The sequence below is a fragment of the Buteo buteo genome, chromosome 3 (assembly GCF_964188355.1).
Source record: "Buteo buteo chromosome 3, bButBut1.hap1.1, whole genome shotgun sequence".
In the NCBI taxonomy this organism is placed as follows: domain Eukaryota; kingdom Metazoa; phylum Chordata; class Aves; order Accipitriformes; family Accipitridae; genus Buteo; species Buteo buteo.
The window spans coordinates 63,320,363-63,339,111 of NC_134173.1; the positions used below are offsets into that span (position 1 = coordinate 63,320,363).

Below are 18,749 nucleotides of genomic sequence, written 5' to 3' on the forward strand. Positions count from 1 at the left end.
ACTTCCTAAGAATTCATAAGAAGCCGCAGGTATATAAATGCCCTCTTCTGCATTTTCAGGTATTTGCTCTCAAAATCACTCAAATACAGTGTCCTAGGTATGACATCAACTGGAAAAAGAGAAACTTTAGTACTTACTGATTTTTGCGTATGAAGAAATTTTTCATTACACAGACAGACAGTAAGCACTTAACTACCGTATAGGCAATTCATATCTATCAACCCTCACAGACCCTGCCTGGTTTCTTTTCAAGGGTGTTTCTTCTTCCTCACACAGAAGGCCTCATCTGTACTTCGAAACCATGCTAATTCAATTGTATTAGTGTACTACTAGCACTCAGGGTGGCCAACACGTGTTTTATACCCACGCAAATACTGTGATAGAGGAAGGCCAAAGTGCAAGGCTTTTCTATTCTAGCAAAAACGTATGTATGCAAGAAGTAGTAGTAGTGCACCTATGAAGCTATAAAATTAATACAGGTGTGCATATGTACATCCACACATACACAACTACCTTCCAAAACAGATACTCAGCAATTTATCAGCATGATCTGACAAAAACGGTGAGTCCAAATCCTCACCTCCATTATGGAGGCAGCGTGACTCGCATGAATGTGCTAAGGTTTTGCCCTAACTTAGCCTCGCAGAACCATAATCGCAGGGCTCCGGGCTCACACCTCTAGACGCTGACTTGCCCGTAAACCCTCACTCGATTCAGCGAGCCGGAAAAACGAGCCGGCTCCCGAGTAAGGCCGTCACCGACGAGCCCAGGCGCGGCAGACAGGGACGGCACCAAGCCCGCGAGGGCTGCAGGCCGAGGCGGGTTTCCCGGGGGGAGCCGGCATGACAGACACCCCGCACCGGGGAACGCGGCCTCCCCCGCTCCGCGCCCCCGGCCGCTCCGCTCCGCTCCGCTCCGGTCCCGCCGCTCCCCTCAGCGCCGCCGCCCCGCCGCCCCTCACGCCAACCCGCCCTCACGCTCGCCCCGCCCCCTGCCGTGGCGTTACTTCCGCTTCGGGTCGCCCGCGCCGCCGGGCAGCGCCGACTGCTTCCGCCTGCGCGTTTCCAGGGCAACGCGGCGCCCCGGTATCCCCGTGAGTACCGGCCGCCGCCCGAGGGGGGGGTGCAGACCTGGCGGGGGCCCTTACTGCCTCCCATGGCGGCAGCGCGGCGCCGCGCCGCTCCCGTTACCAACCGGGCGTCCCCACGGAGCTCGGAGCGGGCCCTCCTCCTCCCGGCCCCCCCAGCCTGCCGGGGGCTGCCCTGCTGCGGTCGGGGGAGCGGAGCTGATGTCGCGCCCCGTCCCGGTAACTCCGCGCGGCTCCTCGGGCGGCCGTGGTAGCCGGGGAGGCACCCGGTGGGCCTGCTCGTCCGGGAGGGGCCTGCAGCCCCGGAGGGAAGCGGGAGCGCGGGGGGGGGCGGTCTGACCCTCCCAGGGTGGCGGGGCGGGTAAGCGGTGCCTCAGGCCGTTCCCTGCAGCGGAGGGAGGAGCAGGCGGTTGGGCAGGTGCCGGTCGCGGAGCTCGGGGGTAGGGCCGCGATTGAGCGTGTTGGAGCCGGGCAAAAGGCTCTTCCGTGTCCCCTTGCGACGGATCGGGGCAGGGGCCCTCCTGGCGACCGCTCTGAGGGGAGGTGTGTGAGGAGCACCCCCAGGCCCACCGCCCAGCGAAGCCGTAGTGGTTAAGGGAGCGGTATCCAAACCGAAGGGCACTGCACTGAGCCGCCTTTTTGTCAGTTGAACGGTTTTTATCATGGTTAGGACCACGTATGGGGAAGAGGAATGGTATAGCCGCCATGCAGAAGTTTATTATGGTAGACTCAAACAAGTCCTTAATCGTTCCGTCTTAACTTATTCGTGCAGCTTGGCTCGGTGGGACCGGGTAACGTCAGGAGATGTCAACTCCCCCTCTGGCTGGGGCAGGCATGCCGCCCGGTGCTTTCTCGGGGACGCAGGCTCAAGCAGCTCGGGAGGTAAATACAGCCTCTCTCTGTCGAATTGGCCAAGAGACAGTGCAGGACATTGTATTTCGAACCATGGAAATCTTCCAGTTGCTGAGGAACATGCAGGTGAGAAATAACTTTTTCTTCTTATGGTCCTCAACTTCCCATGTTTTTCCCACTAACTCTCATATGTAGGCACAGGAGGTAGCTTAGGACATTTAAATACGTAACTCAATCAAACTGCTTTGAAAAGGGGGATTGATTGGAGAAGTGAATACTACTGTTAATAGATTTGCTTACTCCTGTACGTTAAGTAAAGATGGAGAACATTCAGAAATGCTAAATTGTTATATCCCCTACAATGAATATACTCTAAACACATTTAATATCTGTGTTTTCCTTTATTAATAGTGAAGTCTGTTTATATGCCAGTTATGTTTCTCTGTTTTTGTTAACATCTGGGGATTAATTTTAGAGGAATTTTCATTGATCTTTTTCTGTAATATTTCCCACCTAGAACTTTTTGACATTTCTCTTTGTTATTAAAGTGGACATAATCCTTATGCATGGGTACTTCCTGAGAAAACGTACAAACTTTTGTTATGTTTCTCTGTTGACAGCAGAAGATAAATAATCACTCCCGTTCCCTCTGTATTTTCACGACTCTGGCAGTTTCCTTCTGTAGTTATCTTAGGTATAGATATACGTACTTAGAATTTGCTAACTGTGAATTAACTTTGATTGGGTCTCTGAATTGTGACCTGGGGTTAATACACAAACTCTCAAAGTATAATACTCAGATAACAACAGTGTCATGCTCAAGCATTTTGAAGACATTCACTGAAAAGAGTTACAGAGGGATTGACAACGATCAAAAGTGTAGAATACACGAAGCTGTTCAACAGCAGTAATTTGGCACATCAGATGAGCAGATAAAATACAGAATTTTGCTGCTAAAGAAAATAGAAATTTCAGTGATTTCTGTGAGGATAGTGTGATTGTCTTATTTTAAAATGTAAAAAACCCTCTGTGATTTATTTTAGTTTATTTATTTCGTGTGACAGAAACTTTAACAAAATATTTTTAACGTTTTGGGGTTCTGGTTCTCTAAGTTACCGAATGGTGTTACTTATCATACTGGAACATATCAAGACAGACTGGGAAAGCTGCAGGAACATCTCCGTCAGCTATCAATACTCTTCAGAAAACTGAGATTAGTCTATGACAAATGCAATGAAAACTGTGCTGGGCTCGATCCTGTTCCCATAGAAGTAAGTATCTTTATTGATATATAAATTACAAATCAGAATAACCACTCTCTGCTTAGCATGTCATCCATTCTCCTGAGTTGCAGGAGACTCATAACAAGTTTTAAATGAGACTGAAATTATTCAGTGGACTGAATTCTGGTTATTATGTGGAGGTGGTTGGAAGATTGTGAAACTTCCACGTTAACATCAACATTTCTTACCAATTCGGAGGGATCCAATTTTGAAATCAAACTTCATTTAAAATTTTAGCCTTTTTCCTCAGGCTTCTTGGTACATTCACTAATTTGTTTCCCCTAGGGAATAAAGGGTCAGCACAAGTTGTTTTTTAAAGAAGTTGTTATAGCTGGAAAACGTGTGCTTTAAGCTCTCACCTGCCAACCTGGCTCCCTGAGTAATAAACATTATTCTCTTGTTCTGCCCATCAGTCTGCGCCTCCGTAGTTCCTTTTCTTAGCTACTCTTAACCCTCCTGAGCCAGTATGAACCAAATCTGAATGTGCAGTGGTGATGGAAAAGCTAACAGGGTAAGACTTCCAGGAAGGAGGATTGGCCAAAGTTTATCCTAATAAAAATGCTATTCCTAGTAAAATCCAAACTTAATTTTCCCCTCTCATAAGTTAAATGGTTTCTAATTCCTATTAATACTCTTAAGCCTGTTTTCTGTTACAATTTGAGTTACTACTGCTCTATATTAAGTAGAACTGTGAAGTTCTTTAATTACTGACCTCTGGATTCTGAGGCAACTCTATTAATGGACTTCTGATTGTCCATTGAGTTTTAATCATTTAAGCATTATATTTTGTATTTGAGTCTCTTCACTGAATAGGAATAAAGAGATGAAGGAGTCCATTCTGTACAGTCCATTCTAGGCTACTAATCTCCTTCTGTCAACAGTCACTGCCATTTGTTTCAGAGAAAGGTATTTGGAAACCTTAGAGCAAGCAAGGGAGTAAGATAACTTTCCCATTTAAAAAAATAAAACTTTTTTCATGGTTTGTTGACTTGTGTGCAAAGCTGAATACTTGTGACCTCTTTAAAAGCTTTTGATGTGTCTTGTTTTCACATATAGTTGGGATGAGGTGAGGTTGGTCTTTTCACAGTTTTTTCCTGTTACCAGGATGAAAAAGAATCACCATGGAGAACATGAGTAGTCACTTTAAGCTTTTTTAATGCAATGTCTCATTGATACGTTATGCGCAGCAGAGTTTTGTATTAATAGATGGAATTCTTCTTACCTACTTAGTCTGTTCTGTTGTGAAGTTAATAGAACGCCTGCCTCCTCGTGTTTTATTGGTTAGGGTGAATGAGAGTGGCACGCCATTCCTCTTGGATCAGTTTTCTTAAATTCTTATTTCAGCTTTTCAATAATAGTCTCAATCATATTATTTAATGACTGACATTCTAACCATATCTTTAAAGAATATCAACAAATCTCTTTTTCCACACAGTCAGGAGAAGTCAGTACCTACTAATATTCCTTAGTGTATTATTATTGATATAAATGTTTTTATATTTTTTTGTTAATGTGGACTACTAATGTAATAGGTATTCTTATCAACCTTCTGTTAACTACATAGTGAGGCATGAGATAGTTGTGAAGCAAATCTGGCTACAGAGTCCTCTAATTGATTAAATTTCCAGCTTCATTTGCGTGTTAGGTGTAGTTCTTTGCTTCTCTGTGTTTTTTTTTCTACTAGCTTTTCTGAAAGATGGGAGTTTTCAAAGGAAGTGTTCCACTTTGAGTGGTACTTTATTTTTGCATCAGAGAGAGAAGATTTTTCGAAGAGTATTTAGCATCCACACTACTTCATGGTATGCAAACATAGTGAGTTCTTAACCTTTACTGCTTTCTCATGGCAGAGTTTAGTGTGATTGGTTTTGGCCATTTTAATAAGCTTAATAAGAGTGGCCTACAAAAATTTTTGTATAGAAGGAAATTAAATTTTCAGTGGGTTAAATCAAAGTAAGTTTTCCATCAGAATGCTGAAGGATGCTACTCAATGCTTCATAATATTACACCCCAACCTAAGTAACAAGTTAATATGCATTCGATGAGCAACATGGTCCCAGACTTTTAAACTAATGTCTTCTTGCTCATTTGCACCAATTACTAGTCTTTCATTTGCCTGTAATGTGTATGTGAACAAGGATGTAATTTTGCTATCAACTTTAGCTTTTTTTAGTTCAGGACAGAAAAATCAACAATAGACTATAGACTTTGTGGAGCTATGTTTGTGTAAAATGTTACAGCTTATAATTATTTTTTAATAAGATGTTAGTAGCTTGGGAGTGTTCTGACAGAAGCATGTATTTGTTTTGTATCTAGTATATTTACTGATTCAATTTTTTTTAGGAAGGGAACATACATTAATATTCATCTAGAAGTTCTTTATTGAAGATTTTTGGCTTTGTAGAACCTTACAATAAAGATAGTACACTACATGCTTAAGGAGATCACAGTGGGAAATTCTTACGGAAAAATTCCTATTAGGTAACTGTGGGCCTCGTCTTAAGAATAGCCAAACAGAGGCCCACTAAAATAGCAAGTCATAATTAGGGTATTAACCAAGTAGCTATGTAAAGCCAGTCATAATTATGTTTAGTATATCACTGAAATACTTTATAAGAATGATAACTTCATGTTTGTGGTATTTCATAGTGTGGAATGGTAAATTTTAAAATAACAATCTGCAGAGTTCAAGAATACAAGGATTATCTGTGATAAATATCTTAAAATGTAAATACTGGGTTCTGCTTGCAGTTGTGTAGTTGCTTAGGTCTAGGCATGATAATATGTGGGATTGTGTATTTTTGAAGTACATTGTTTTCGTGGAGAAACGACTGAGGTCATTCCAAGGCCTTTGGGTTTGAGGTGACAAATTAAGCTTGTCTCCACTTACTCTTGGGAAGTTTGAACCTATGGAGAAAATGGCAGTAACTTATGTATGTCCTGGTTTTGGTTTCTTTTTTTCCTTCTTTTTTTTCTTTTTTTTTTTTCTTTTTTTATCTAAAGCTAATGTTTTTTGTCTTCACAGCAACTTATTCCATATGTTGAAGAAGATGGCTCCAAGCACGATGATCGTGGTGCTGCAAGTCAGCTTCGTTTTGCTACTGAAGAGAGAAGGGAAATCATGGAAGTAAATAAGGTAACAAAGTAGAAAATAATTTTCATAAAACTGAAAATGTCATGTTGTCATTACAAAGCTTAAATTTCTAGATTGCTGTACTAAATGTGGTATGTGTGATGACTACCATCAAACTTGGTAATAAATACTTTGCATGTAACTATTTCAGAATTACCTTTTAGTAAGCAGGGTTTTTTTAGCTGTACCTCTGGCTGTAGAGTTTAGGTTTCTTGACAATTTTAACTTGTGCCTCTTTTTAAACCTACATATATTCTTCCAAATATGGTGTATTATGTTTATGCTTAACCCACTAGATACTGGCAGTACAGGTTGAGGTAAAGTTGAACTTATTTCTCTTCAAAACTTACCTTAGGTGTTAAAAAATGGGTATTGAACATCAGATGTGTAAATATTATTGCAGTGATGTGAGTTAGTAATGGATTTTCAGGGCTACCTCCTGTATTTTGACAGTTTGAGGAAGACCATTCCTTTTTAAGTGTAGCATTTATTGAATCTTGACACATTCAGAAAAAAATATACAATGTATGATAAAGGTGCTGTTAAATTTTCGGTTTGAGTGGCAGTATGCAACTGAGTACGATTACTGAAGATGGATTCAAATCTAAAAATAAATAAGCTGTAGTAAATGCTAATATAATATTGAGATTAAAAATACGTAGTTTTACCAGACCACAATTTTCAACACTGTTTTTTCAATCTGTAAAGTAAAAAGATAGGATTAATTAAATATTTCTGTAGCTGTAATATCTGTAAATACATAGTAGAAAGGAGGCATAATCTACAAAAATCACTTAACAAAGGACATAAATGAGTAAAATATTTATTTATGGAAAGAATAATTGGTGGGTTTTCAGCTTCTAAAATGTTTCCAATATTTTAATTTGCCTTCAACAATCAGAGATGTACTGAATTTTTCGTAACCCATTTATTTCAAAAAACGCATGCATATTGTACAGGAGCAAATGAGGACTACATGAATTTAGAGAAAAGGACTTGTCAGCTTTCCTGTTGTATTCTTTCTGTTCAGTGCTGATGTAGCAGGGTTGTATACTTTATATTGTATGTAATGTTGTACTGTGAATTTATGCACATTTATTTGCAATCTTTAAGAGTTAATAAGCTTAACTGTCCATATTTGCTGTGTTTTTAATAGTTCTATGACATGTTTTTGCCCTTGATGTTGTACTTGTATGCTAATATGTTTTTAAATCTCCTTGGTGTGATCTTGTGAAAAGAATTTCATAAATGTTTATGACGAGTTCTGAACCTTAAAAAGGTTGATGGTATCACAGAACCATTGGTAGCAAATTGGTAATTAAGAATGTATTAAAACCTTCACTTAAATCTGGTCTGAAATCCTGTATTTACACTTAAATGCCTAGACCTAATTTCCAGATTTTCCACAGTAAAACTTCACAAGATAGTTGAACTTTCTCTAGTATTCTTACAGACAAATATTTCATAACTGCTGCAAAAGAAATTGAAACTTTGAAATTTCTTGGTTTTGAAAGTGCACTGAGTTTTTTTCTTTTGTCTGCCTCCAGCTGTATAAGCACATCCACTACTGCTTTCAAAGTTCAAATTTTAATACATTACAGAATAGGAAATGCTTTGGTTTTTATGACTAGAAATAAAGAAATTCTTATTTTTGCAAAGAAAAATCACTAGAATCAGGTTAATTGGTCTAATTTCTGACACTGGCTGCTGGACTTAAATAGCCCTCTCTGGTTCTTAGGTGGCACTCCTGATAGCTTTCCAATCCTCTGTAGGATGTAATGTCCACCTCCAATGCAATTTTGCCTAATTTATTTTAGCAAAATTTCAGTAATACAAAATGGTGAAAATGCTGTGACAGGGAAACCAACATGACAGATGAAGAAGCTTTTTATATTCTTGACCCACTATCTTTTCTTCCTTCAGCTGGTTGTCCTGTTCTCACCTAGTCCTTTTTTCTGTGATAGGCAGTATTTTTTCAGTCTTGCATGTTACTGGTACCAAAAAAGCATTATTGCAATAACCCAATACTTTGACACAATTGAGACATTTGAATTCTTAGACCTTTCATGGGTCTCTTAATTTTGCCCTTCTTGCTGTGATATCCCAGCCAGTCTGATCTCTTCAGTGGCTCTGGGTATGTGTGAAAGACACTAACTGCCCTGCAGGGGCCCTGTGGAGCACAGCCAAAACTAGTAGATCATATAAACTTTGTCATCATTTGATGTCATTTTACTGTATAGTGACATCTTTTGGCCTTATTTATTTATTTATTTATTTATTCTGCTATATTAGACTTATCTTTTAGGTCAGAAAATTTAACGTGCTCACCTTGGCTAAGAAGTACTTGTCCATTAGTTTAAAATATGGATCAGTTTACAAGGTAATGAATTTCTGTGCTAGCAATTCAGTAATATTTAGCAACTGTAGGTTTAAATAAAACCTGTTAAGTGTAAAAACAAAAGGGACTTTTGCCAGCACTAAGAAGAGTGCACCGTTATTGTAAAACAACCAAACAAACCATTTATTGAGCACTGACTACCTCTACCTTTTGTACTAAATGGTTCTCTCCCGCAGTTCCCAAAAATGTTGCTTATTCCTTTTATCTGTATTTGCTTACTAGGGTTGTAAATTGTTGAGGTGGTTGACTCTTTTCTGGAATAAAAATTTACTGTTCCAGAATCAGTTTAGCATTTACATTGGTCTACTAATACAGGTCCTGATCCAGTTTTCACTGAACATAATTACTATTTGCAACAATTGGAAGCTGTTACCAAAATTTCCTCACTTGCCTTCATATTTTTTGAGTCTTTAATGTTCTGTCTACAGGTTTTTTACCTTCTAAGTATAGCATCATCTGTAATATTTTCAAGATGTCAGGCTTACCTTGGGTCCATGGTCTTGTAGTACATTTGACAGGATTTACAACAGAAAATACCAAATCACAGACTGAGAACATTTTAATCTGTGTTGCTGCCTTAGCAGCAGCTTTCTTTACTACTTGTTTTTAGAAATGGAGCAAGTGCAGCTTTGGGTTTTTAGATGCTGTAGGTTCTGGTTTCAAATGAAGCACTTAGGAAAACCATGGCATAATTAGTAGTCTCAATACATTTGGGTGAAAATGAAATAATGCAAAATAGCATGAGGACATTCTAGTTGACCCTTTAGAAAACAATCATGTTTGATATTCTTAATTAATCTTTGCTAACTGGTTAATGGTGATCTTGCTAAGAGCAGAAGAGACAATCTACATGACAGGCTTTTAAGTTAAGCTGTTACAAGTTTAGCTTGGGGCTTTTTTGATAACAAAACCATTGTGCTGATGTTGTTTAGAGAAGCTTGGAATTAGTCTTTCTCTTTGGAGAACCTTACCTGAAAACTACTTTTGACTGTGCTGAAAACCTGCATTTCTTTTAAACAATCTTTCATGCTACTTGCATGTATTTTTAATTTGTTTTGTATTTGTAGAGTCCTTTTTCACCCAAAATATGAGTGTGCACCAAGGAACACTTTAACAAGAGGGGAAGAATTGTTTATTTGGACACCTTCTCAGCAGGTTAATCTGCAGTGGGGGCTGTTCCGTCCTGTTTTGGGTACCTAAACTGGCTCTCTGCAATGGTAGAATTACAGAGGAATTTAGGCTCAGTGGGAGTACTGGAGATTATCGGATTCAACCCCCAGCTCAAAGCAGGGCCAACCAGCAAAGTTAGATTCAGTTGCTCAGGCTCATATCCAGTACCATTTTCAGTATTTGTAAGGATGGAAATTCTACCCTTTCTGGGCCCTTCTTAAGTGTTGACTTTCACTGTGAAAGTTTTCCTAATGTTACATTGGAATTTTCTTTGCTGTAACTCATGCCCGCTGCCCCTCATCCTTTTGCTTTTGCTTTCCTTCAAGAAAAGTCCAGCTTTGTCTTTTCTGTGATCTTCATTAAGTAGCTGAAGACAGCATCTTGATCCTGCCTTAGCCTTCTCTGCTTGAGACTGAACAAATATAGCTTTAATCATCTTGGTGGCCTTACACTAGATGTTCTCCAGTATGTTAGTGTTTTGTATTGAGCCCCAAATTGGACAATCATTCTCCAGAACCAAATAGAGGAGAGGAACAATTTCACTTTACCTGATAGGTACACTCTTGCTAATATAGCACAGCATGCAGCTAGTCTTCACTGTTACAAAAAGATCCACTGCTGACTCATTTTCTACTTGTCAGAAAGTTTCAGAAAGGACCTCAGGTCATTTGCTGTAAATCTGCTTTCTATTCAGTCAGCTCTCTGCCTGTGCTGTTGTAGGAGTTTATTCTGTTTTCAGATGTAGGATGTTGCTTTAATTGAGGTTCCTGAGATAGGTGTTGGCCTGCCTTTCCCACCTGTGAATTGGACATCCTACCACTGAGTATACTGACCACTTCCCCCAGTTTGGTATTGTCCACAAATTTGGTACTTTGATACGGTGATTAAGTCATTAAGTGTGGATAAGTCATTAATGAGGATATTAAGTATATTGACCTTAGTATCAAACCTGAGAAACATCAGTGACCAGCTGCTGCTTGGTCTCAATACTGATGATCACAACATTTAGAACCCAGTAGTCTAGCCAGTTTTCCATCAACCCTATAATCCACCTATCCAAATGACATTTCTCCAATTTGGCTGCAAGGATACTATGAGAGACTGTGTCAAAAGCCTGACTAATATGAAAGTAAAGAAAATCCCCTGCTCTCCCCTTGGCCACACAGCCAGTCATTTCTCAATAGAAGGCTATCATGTTGGTCAGGCGTAACACATCTTTGGTAAATGCAAGATGACTGCTCCCAGTCACCTTATCATTCATGTGTCTGGACATGGCTTCGGGGAGGATTTGCTGCATAGTCTTTCTGGGGTCAGGGTTAGGCTGACCAGCCTGTAGTTTCTGTAGTTCTCTGGATTCCCCCTCCTTGCCTTTCTTGAAGATGAGCTGAGACGTTTCCTTTTTCATCAGGAACCTCTCCCCATCTCCAATAGAAAATTATGTAGAGTAGTCTTGTAATGTCATCAGCTAGTTCTTTCAGCATTGAAATGCATTTTATTCCAGATAATGAAATATTTCCTTTTCAGTTTCATTTAAAATGTTGCATGCAAAGTTTTTCTTGTAGCTTCCTGTATCAAAACAATATCATGGTTACAAAGTTGAGAAAAGTGAGGAAATGTCAAGCTTAAAGCTGTCTGTACAATCCCAATTGTCCCTTTTTGTTCTCGTATAAATGCATATTAAACAACCTTTATTACATTATCACATTTGGTTACTCTCTTCCCCCTGCCCCTTTCTCTTCTGGAAGAGTGCTTGAGCTATAAACTGCTAGGCACTGTTTAGAGATGATGAACATTTATCAGTATTGTTATAAATAAGATTATAAATCCTGGTTTACGTGTTGTATGAGGGTATTCAATAAGCAGGGAATTTGGGAATGAGAAGGAAGGATTAATGTAGGTAGTGAGTAAGTAGCTGAAGGCTGCTCTTGAGAACTGGATTTTTATTGTTGTCTATGCCACAAAATGTCTGTGATAGTTGTTCATTCTTCCCCTTACAGTTGGTGATAGCTGTCCTTTGAAAATTTGTGGCAAGGTGTTAAAATATGAAGTTTAGTGATGGACTTGAATCTTCTGTGTCTCTGGACAAAGTTAGTAGACACTCCAGTTTTATCTGTAGTCTTCCTGTGACTTCATTTGCCATCTGTAACTGAGGGTCATACATCTGTGTGATTTTCATGTTAAGAATGGGGATGTAACACTGAGGAGTGTGGTGGAGAAGCACCTTGGGGAATGGATAATTCCATTACAAGCTACATAGCTTAGAGGGTACTCAGGAAATAAGATGTCAGACTTCATTGTTGAATGATAAATAATTGGTATGAAGCAAACATCCATCTATTTTAATGAACACACTTATTTTTCTTTGAACAACAGAGCAGTGGATACATGCAATTGCTGTCTGGTTCAATATGTGAAAAGTATTGAGCATGCAGTGGAGCACAGGCTGTCTCTGGTGCCTCTGCTTGTTTCAGGAACAAAGAGTAATGCATGCCGAAGGAGCAGTTTTCCTTTCAGCTATCAGGTGAGGAGGGATGCACAAAACCCAGTCTCTCATTTCCAGTAAGGGTAGAACAGTTATGCCTGTGAATGACATCAGGAAAAGCTGTAGTTATTGAACAATGTGTGTGTTAATATTTAATTGCACAGCAATTAGTGTATTAGTGATGAATACTTTTTATCCATTTGAAAAAAATATTATAAATAGATGGATATGTGAATTTATTATGATGGAAAGTGGCCCCCTTGGTATCATTTGAGTAGCCATAAGTTAGAAAGTCACCTGGCAGCTTTGAGAGAGTTTGAGCAAAGTGTTGAGGCATTTTTTCTGTCTTTTTTTTTTTTTCCTGCTGTGGACATATAATATTGTAAGTGTTTTGACCATAAAACTGAAGGGAAAAAAAAAAAAAGAAGGTATTTCCACCTCCTTAGTTTAGAGATTTCATTATGAAGGACTCAAAAAAAAAACCAGGATAAATTGCCAGGGCAGGCTTTACTTTTTCTCACCTATTACAAACACTGTGTTTCTTTAGAAATTTCTTGGGTTTGACTTACATGGAAAAGCAGAGGCCATTGTCACCTTGATAAGACTTTTAACAATCGCTTCCTACAGCAGTTTAACCATCAGAAGGAGTAACATGTTCATGAAAAAGAAGGTGATGTAAGTCCTCTCTGCAGTAGAGTCATAATTAACAAAGTAAACATAATTGTTTTAATTCTGCTGAGATTTATGCAAGTACAGGTACTACTATTAATATGTAGTGCTTTATTACGCTTATATGTACTTCTGCCCTGTACTGTTGCAGGTCTTGAACAGAGCAGGTAAAAACTATAGCTGGCAGAGCATTCAGGAGAATGGTCTTTTATATAAGATTTTCAAGATAGAAATGTCTCTTTTTTTTTTTTTTTTTTTTTTTCTTAAGCAGAAGTGCCTGTACAACATAGGCAAGTACTTTTGATGTTTTTACAGGCATCAGCTGGGATGTAATCTTACTCTTCCACAGTGTTTACACTATTATCTTTGCCTGATGAAGGGAATTTTAACAAATGGATTGAGTGCAGAATAATGGCTCATAGTGATGTTTAAGTTTTAAAATGTGAAAGCTAGATGAGCTTAAGATGAAGAGAGAGGAATAGTGTGCAAAGGAAAGTTCTGATACATCTCTGATAGAAAGTTGTGGATTGGTCTAGACAGCACTGATTTCAAATGAAATGAAAGTGAACCAAAATATGAGTTTAAGTCAAAAACTGATTTTGGTCAAAGTTGAAATTACTGTGTCCTACTGAGCCCAAATCTGTATAAAACATGTTGTTGTGGTTTAACCCCAAGCCACCAACTAAGCACCACACAGCCACTCGCTCACTCCGTGCCCCCCCCCCCCCCCAGTGAGATGGGGGAGAGAATCGGAAGAGTAAAACTGAGAACTCGTGGGTTGAGATAAAGGCAGTTTAATAAGTAAAACAAAAGCTACGCGTGCAAGCAAAGTGAAAGGCAGCATTCATTCACTGCTTCCCATCAGCAGGCAGGTGTTCAGCCATCTCCAGGAAGGCAGGGCTCCATCACATGTATCGGTTACTTGGGAAGACAAACGCCATCACTCGAATGTCCTCCCTTCCTTCTTCTTCCCCCAGGTTTCTATGCTGAGCATGATGTCATGTCTGAGCATGACGTCATGTGGCATATTCCTTTGGTCAGTGGGGGTCAGCTGTCCCAGCTGTGTCCCCTCCCGACTCCTTGTGCACCCCCAGCCTGCTCGCTGGTGGGGTGGGGTGAGAAGCTGAAAAGGCCTTGTCACTGTGTAAGCACTGCTCAGCAATAAGGAAAACATCCCTGAATTACCAGCACTGTTTTCAGCACAAATCCAAAACACAGCCCCATACTACCTACTATGAAGAAATTTAACTCTATCCCAGCCAAAACTGGCACACATGTCAAGTTACTTTTGGCACATTACTTGAAAGACGGCTATTTTCTGGATGTATGTTACGGTTCTTCCACTTAGTTTCATTTATGTGGATTTTGTGCTTCTGTACGTGTTTTCATAAATATCCTACCTGACCTAAGCCTACTAAGGTCTCAGTTACTGGAAGGTGCAGTCCTTGCCAACTCCATCGTGCTCGCCATAGTACTTGCAGTGTTAGTCAAAATGGGTAATTAGTCACATTGAAAATTAATACCACCAAAGAAGACCCCTTAGGATTGGTTTCCAGTCAGATCACTTTTCTTGACAAAGAGGGACTAACAGAAACATGCCTGTCATGTAAGGTGAATTTAGTTCTCTTAAACTCGTTATAAACTGCCTCATATAAGGTAATTTTCCTGTGCTATCTTAAAACAGATAAAGTCAGAAGCTGTAGTATATATATAGGATGAAGTACGTTGTCTTGTTTCATATGACTGTTAATCCTAAGAAGCAGTCCAGAGTTCAACTAAGTCATTTCAGTAGAAGGAGGAAAGAGTGGGAGACAACTTGGAAGCAGTCTGTTCAAATGAAAATGTGTCATTGCTGCAGAAGCTGCTTACAGAACTTGCCTGTTTCCTGAGTAGACCCTTTCACCTATCTTTCCAAGGTTAGACCAGAGTTGAGATGTTGTTACTGGCTCAGGAAAATCTTAAGCAGAGGCCAGCACTGCCAGTGGTGCAGAACGTATTAATTATGTAGTACTTTGTGGTGTGGACCACCACCTGTCAAAGATCAGTAACAAAGATCACTATATGCATTTCAATTAGGAGACCATGCTCTCTGAGGTGGATTTTTTCCCCTCTCTATTCTTTTTTTTTCAGCCTAGCAATCCAGAGATGTTGCTTCATCTTAAATGTTTTCTCTGTCTCTAGAAAAAGTAGAATAGAAGAGCTAAGCAAATAGCTCTTCACTGAAGACAAGGATCTAAAATTATTTTCAGATAAATAAAGTAACAGTTGTGTACTTCTTGTCTTTACAGATGCTTTGAAAACAAATTAAATCCAATTTGAAGGTTCCCTTGTCTAGTATCAAGTAAAGATCAAGCAATTTACAGTTTCATAACACTTGCACAAGAAATGAAAACAGTCTTACAGAATGAGTCTTTTGGGCATAACTTATGTAAAGTTCATGTGAGCATACCTACGTAACAGTATTTAACAGTACAATTAGACATGGATGGAGAGAGAACACAATCTGCATATCAGAGGTTAATGGTTCTTTCTGTGACGTGAATAACCATCAGTGACTGTTCAACCTTCATTTCTATTGATGAAGGCTTTGAAAAATCATGAAATGGCATGCCCTCAGTATCAGTGAGTGACAACTTGCATTAAACTAGTAGTTTTGATGTAACATTCCTTGATTTCTCTAAGATAGAATGTTGAGGATGGCAAACAGAAATGTTTAAAAATGCCACAGTTGTGAACATGCTTGTTTATCTCATGCCTCTTGTGCTTTCTCAAGCACCAAGATCTTACATTATGAGCTTTTGTAGGGAGACAATTGCAATTCTGTCATTTGGATGCTATGGTAACTACATGCTTCTCAGTTTTCTGTCTTGTCTTCAGGAGTTGGATCTCCGCTGTGTATTGTGAAGTCTTGCATTAGCAAATGGAAAAGAAAGAAGCATTAGATAAATGCACATAGTTATCTTTAAAATACTTCTTAGTCTGTCAAATGCTGGATTAGAAATTCTGAGTTAGTGCACGTGAACTGGCCTACATCTATTTTTACATCATTCTCAGGAGTCTGGAATTGGGAGTTGTCTCTCCTTCCAGGTAATGTGTCCACCATAGTCGGTTCAGGAATAATTCTCTTACTCAAAGTGCTATGTTCCCAATGTAATCAAAGCCTAATTACCATATTACCTCAGACCATTTTTACAGCTCTGAAGTGAATGGATTTCCTTTTTTTCCCCTGGGCTTCTTTCCCAGCTGACCAGCTGGGCAACTTAAAAGTATTGGTGTGTTGTCCACAGCAAAATTCAGGAGACATTTTCAGGATATTGCTTCTTTTGCTGCTTCCTTTTATCACTGTTCCAGTTACTTTGGTACTATTACTGATCTGAGTCACCCTTTTAATGTATTGCCATTTGTGTAGTGCAAGTACAAAGTTATGTCAGACCTGAAACATTTTGAATAGTTTGTCTATTTTTTTGATGGTAGCAAGTCTTTCCTGTGCTTTCACTTTACTTGGAACTGTGGACTTCCCTAATGAATAAGTAGTTTGATCTCTAATGTGAGAAGGCTGACATCAAATCGGAATGAAATGAAGGCCATCGGTTGTTGTTAACAATACACAGTAACTTAGTTCTTGACAGCTTTGATTTGACCAGGAAAGTGAATAAATCGGACAATAAGTATGTGTATTATTGTGAAACATGAAAGATTAGGGAGATTGTGCGTTGTCTTAATGCACTGATCTTTCTTCTGTAAAGACATAATTTTTAGGTTCTGGTTACGCACCCAAACAAAAGCGAGTATGCTGTTCTTCTGTTCCTTCAAATGCTTCTGCAGTTCACAAAAGCAAATACATAATTTTAAAGAATTCAGCATGCTTGGGGATATCTATTTCAAGATAGGACTCCTTAGCACATCAGGATTGACCTACATAGGCAGAAGGGCTGGAAAAGTTTGATTGGCTTCACCTGTACCTTGTGCTTTGTTCAAACTTCTACTGTTAATTCCTCATTTTTCTGTGCACCCAAGTTACACAACATATATTCACATAAATTTACTTGTTGCCTGAATTCTTTCTTCCTAGTTAAAATGCTATCTTTTGGACTTCGGAAACAGAGGACCGATCCCCACAAGCCTTCAGGTTTTGAAGGGATCAAGTGTTTTGACAAAAAGATTGCTGTGAAAAGAAACAGCATTGCCCCTCTAGCAATGGTCCTTAACTTTTGCAGCTTTCTTGTGTTTTTAGAGTGTCCTTTAAAGAGGATGTATTATCCCACTAATACTGCTCACAGACAACTGAGAAAAAGATCCATATAGCATTTCATAATACTGTAACTTTTGTTGAATTTCTGAGTGCACTATTTGAACTGATTACAAAAAAACTTCTAATAAACTCTTCCCACAGAAACTGAAACAGAAGAATCAGCAGCTGAAGCAGATCATGGATCAGCTACGGAATCTTATTTGGGACATAAATGCCATGTTGGCAATGCGGAACTGAACAAGAAAAATCAAACTGGAAAAGATACAAATTTGTTTGGATATATGTAATTTCTTTCAAAGTAACATGTTTTCCCACAACCATATTGCAGTAATGTTTGAAAAGTCTTCAAGATTAAAATGTTGGGTTTTTGTAATAACTTAAATGGTGTTGGCTTTGTTTTTATAAAAGATTCATCCTAGAGGTTTTACTTACTTAGAGAGATTTGCTTAGGCTGAATATAATACAGCCTTAGTAACTTACAGTAATATTTTGGATTGCTATGCAAATGGGGGTTTTTATAAATTTAGTGTTTCTGGATGTTTTTTATAATACAATTAACACTGTTTTGAAAACATGTGTTTGCATGCCATTCATGCAAACTGCCTCTACAGACAGGAGAAGTTGCAATACAGAAAAGTTGTTCTAGTAAGCTACATGTGATATAATATGTTAAATAAGTGATCAGATATTACAATGCAGTATGTTTCCCCATTGTGGGGACATATACTACAAGCTGCTATGCCATATATGTTCATTTTATTCCATATCCTGTCACTGGATATATGTTACATTAGATAAATTGGAGCAAAATTCAAAAACCACATAAAATTACCCCTATATCCTTATGGATATAATTAAGTCTTTTTAAGTGAAGACTACATACATATATCCTCAACATTAACTTCTTCTGTAACTACGTGTTATAATTTCTTGAGTACTGCTCCAGCTATTGTATGGTGTAATATTCCTGTAGCATTATGTATGGTTGGAATACTTTGGTTTTGTTTACCAGAATGCACTGAATAAATGCCTCATTAATCTTTTCCCTATGACTGCCAGTCCTAGAAAACTGTTGTATATGAGCAGTTCATTATTTTGTATTAATCATCAACCTTCATCTTTGTTTGTTCTGCCTCTGGTGTTCCTTACAATCTCCATTAGCCCTGAAAATACTCCTAATAATTTTTGTTATCCACAGATGATGCCAGTGGACTATATGTCTCTTTTTCCAGATGAAAGAATATGTAAAGTAACACTGTTTCAGTACAAATTCGTAGGGTGCACTACTGTTCAAGTTGAAAATTGACCATCATGATTTGCTTCTTGCGTATTACTTTTCACTCTCATTCCATGCCAAGTCAGATTCCTTAATAGTTTTGTGTGAAAGATTTGTGCAGAACCTTCTGAAGAGTCCAGTTAAATGGTA

General features: G+C 38.9%; 1 protein-coding gene across 2 annotated transcripts; it reads left to right on the top strand.

Moving 5' to 3' along the window:
- The first annotated feature begins 996 nt into the window (after nt 1-996).
- On the top strand, nt 997-18,366 carry MED30 (mediator complex subunit 30). Of its 2 annotated transcripts, XM_075023847.1 has the most exons (5): nt 997-1,093; nt 1,860-2,065; nt 3,052-3,210; nt 6,245-6,355; nt 17,465-18,366. In XM_075023847.1, exons 2-5 carry the CDS (start codon nt 1,892-1,894, stop codon nt 17,558-17,560), a joined length of 540 nt encoding a protein of 179 aa, XP_074879948.1. In that variant the 5' UTR covers nt 997-1,093; nt 1,860-1,891; the 3' UTR covers nt 17,561-18,366. The 2 variants fall into 2 exon arrangements, with proteins under 2 accessions (XP_074879948.1, XP_074879949.1); XM_075023848.1 differs by lacking the exon at nt 3,052-3,210.
- Nucleotides 18,367-18,749: the final 383 nt, after the last annotated feature.

Excerpts from the sequence above, each read along its gene's own strand:
- MED30 (XM_075023847.1), top strand. The coding sequence starts at position 1,892 with ATGTCAACTCCCCCTCTGGCTGGGGCAGGCATGCCGCCCGGTGCTTTC. Across the intron at positions 3,211-6,244 it reads TCGATCCTGTTCCCATAGAA|CAACTTATTCCATATGTTGA; the intron begins GTAAGTATCTTT and ends TTGTCTTCACAG. Across the intron at positions 6,356-17,464 it reads AAATCATGGAAGTAAATAAG|AAACTGAAACAGAAGAATCA; the intron begins GTAACAAAGTAG and ends CTCTTCCCACAG.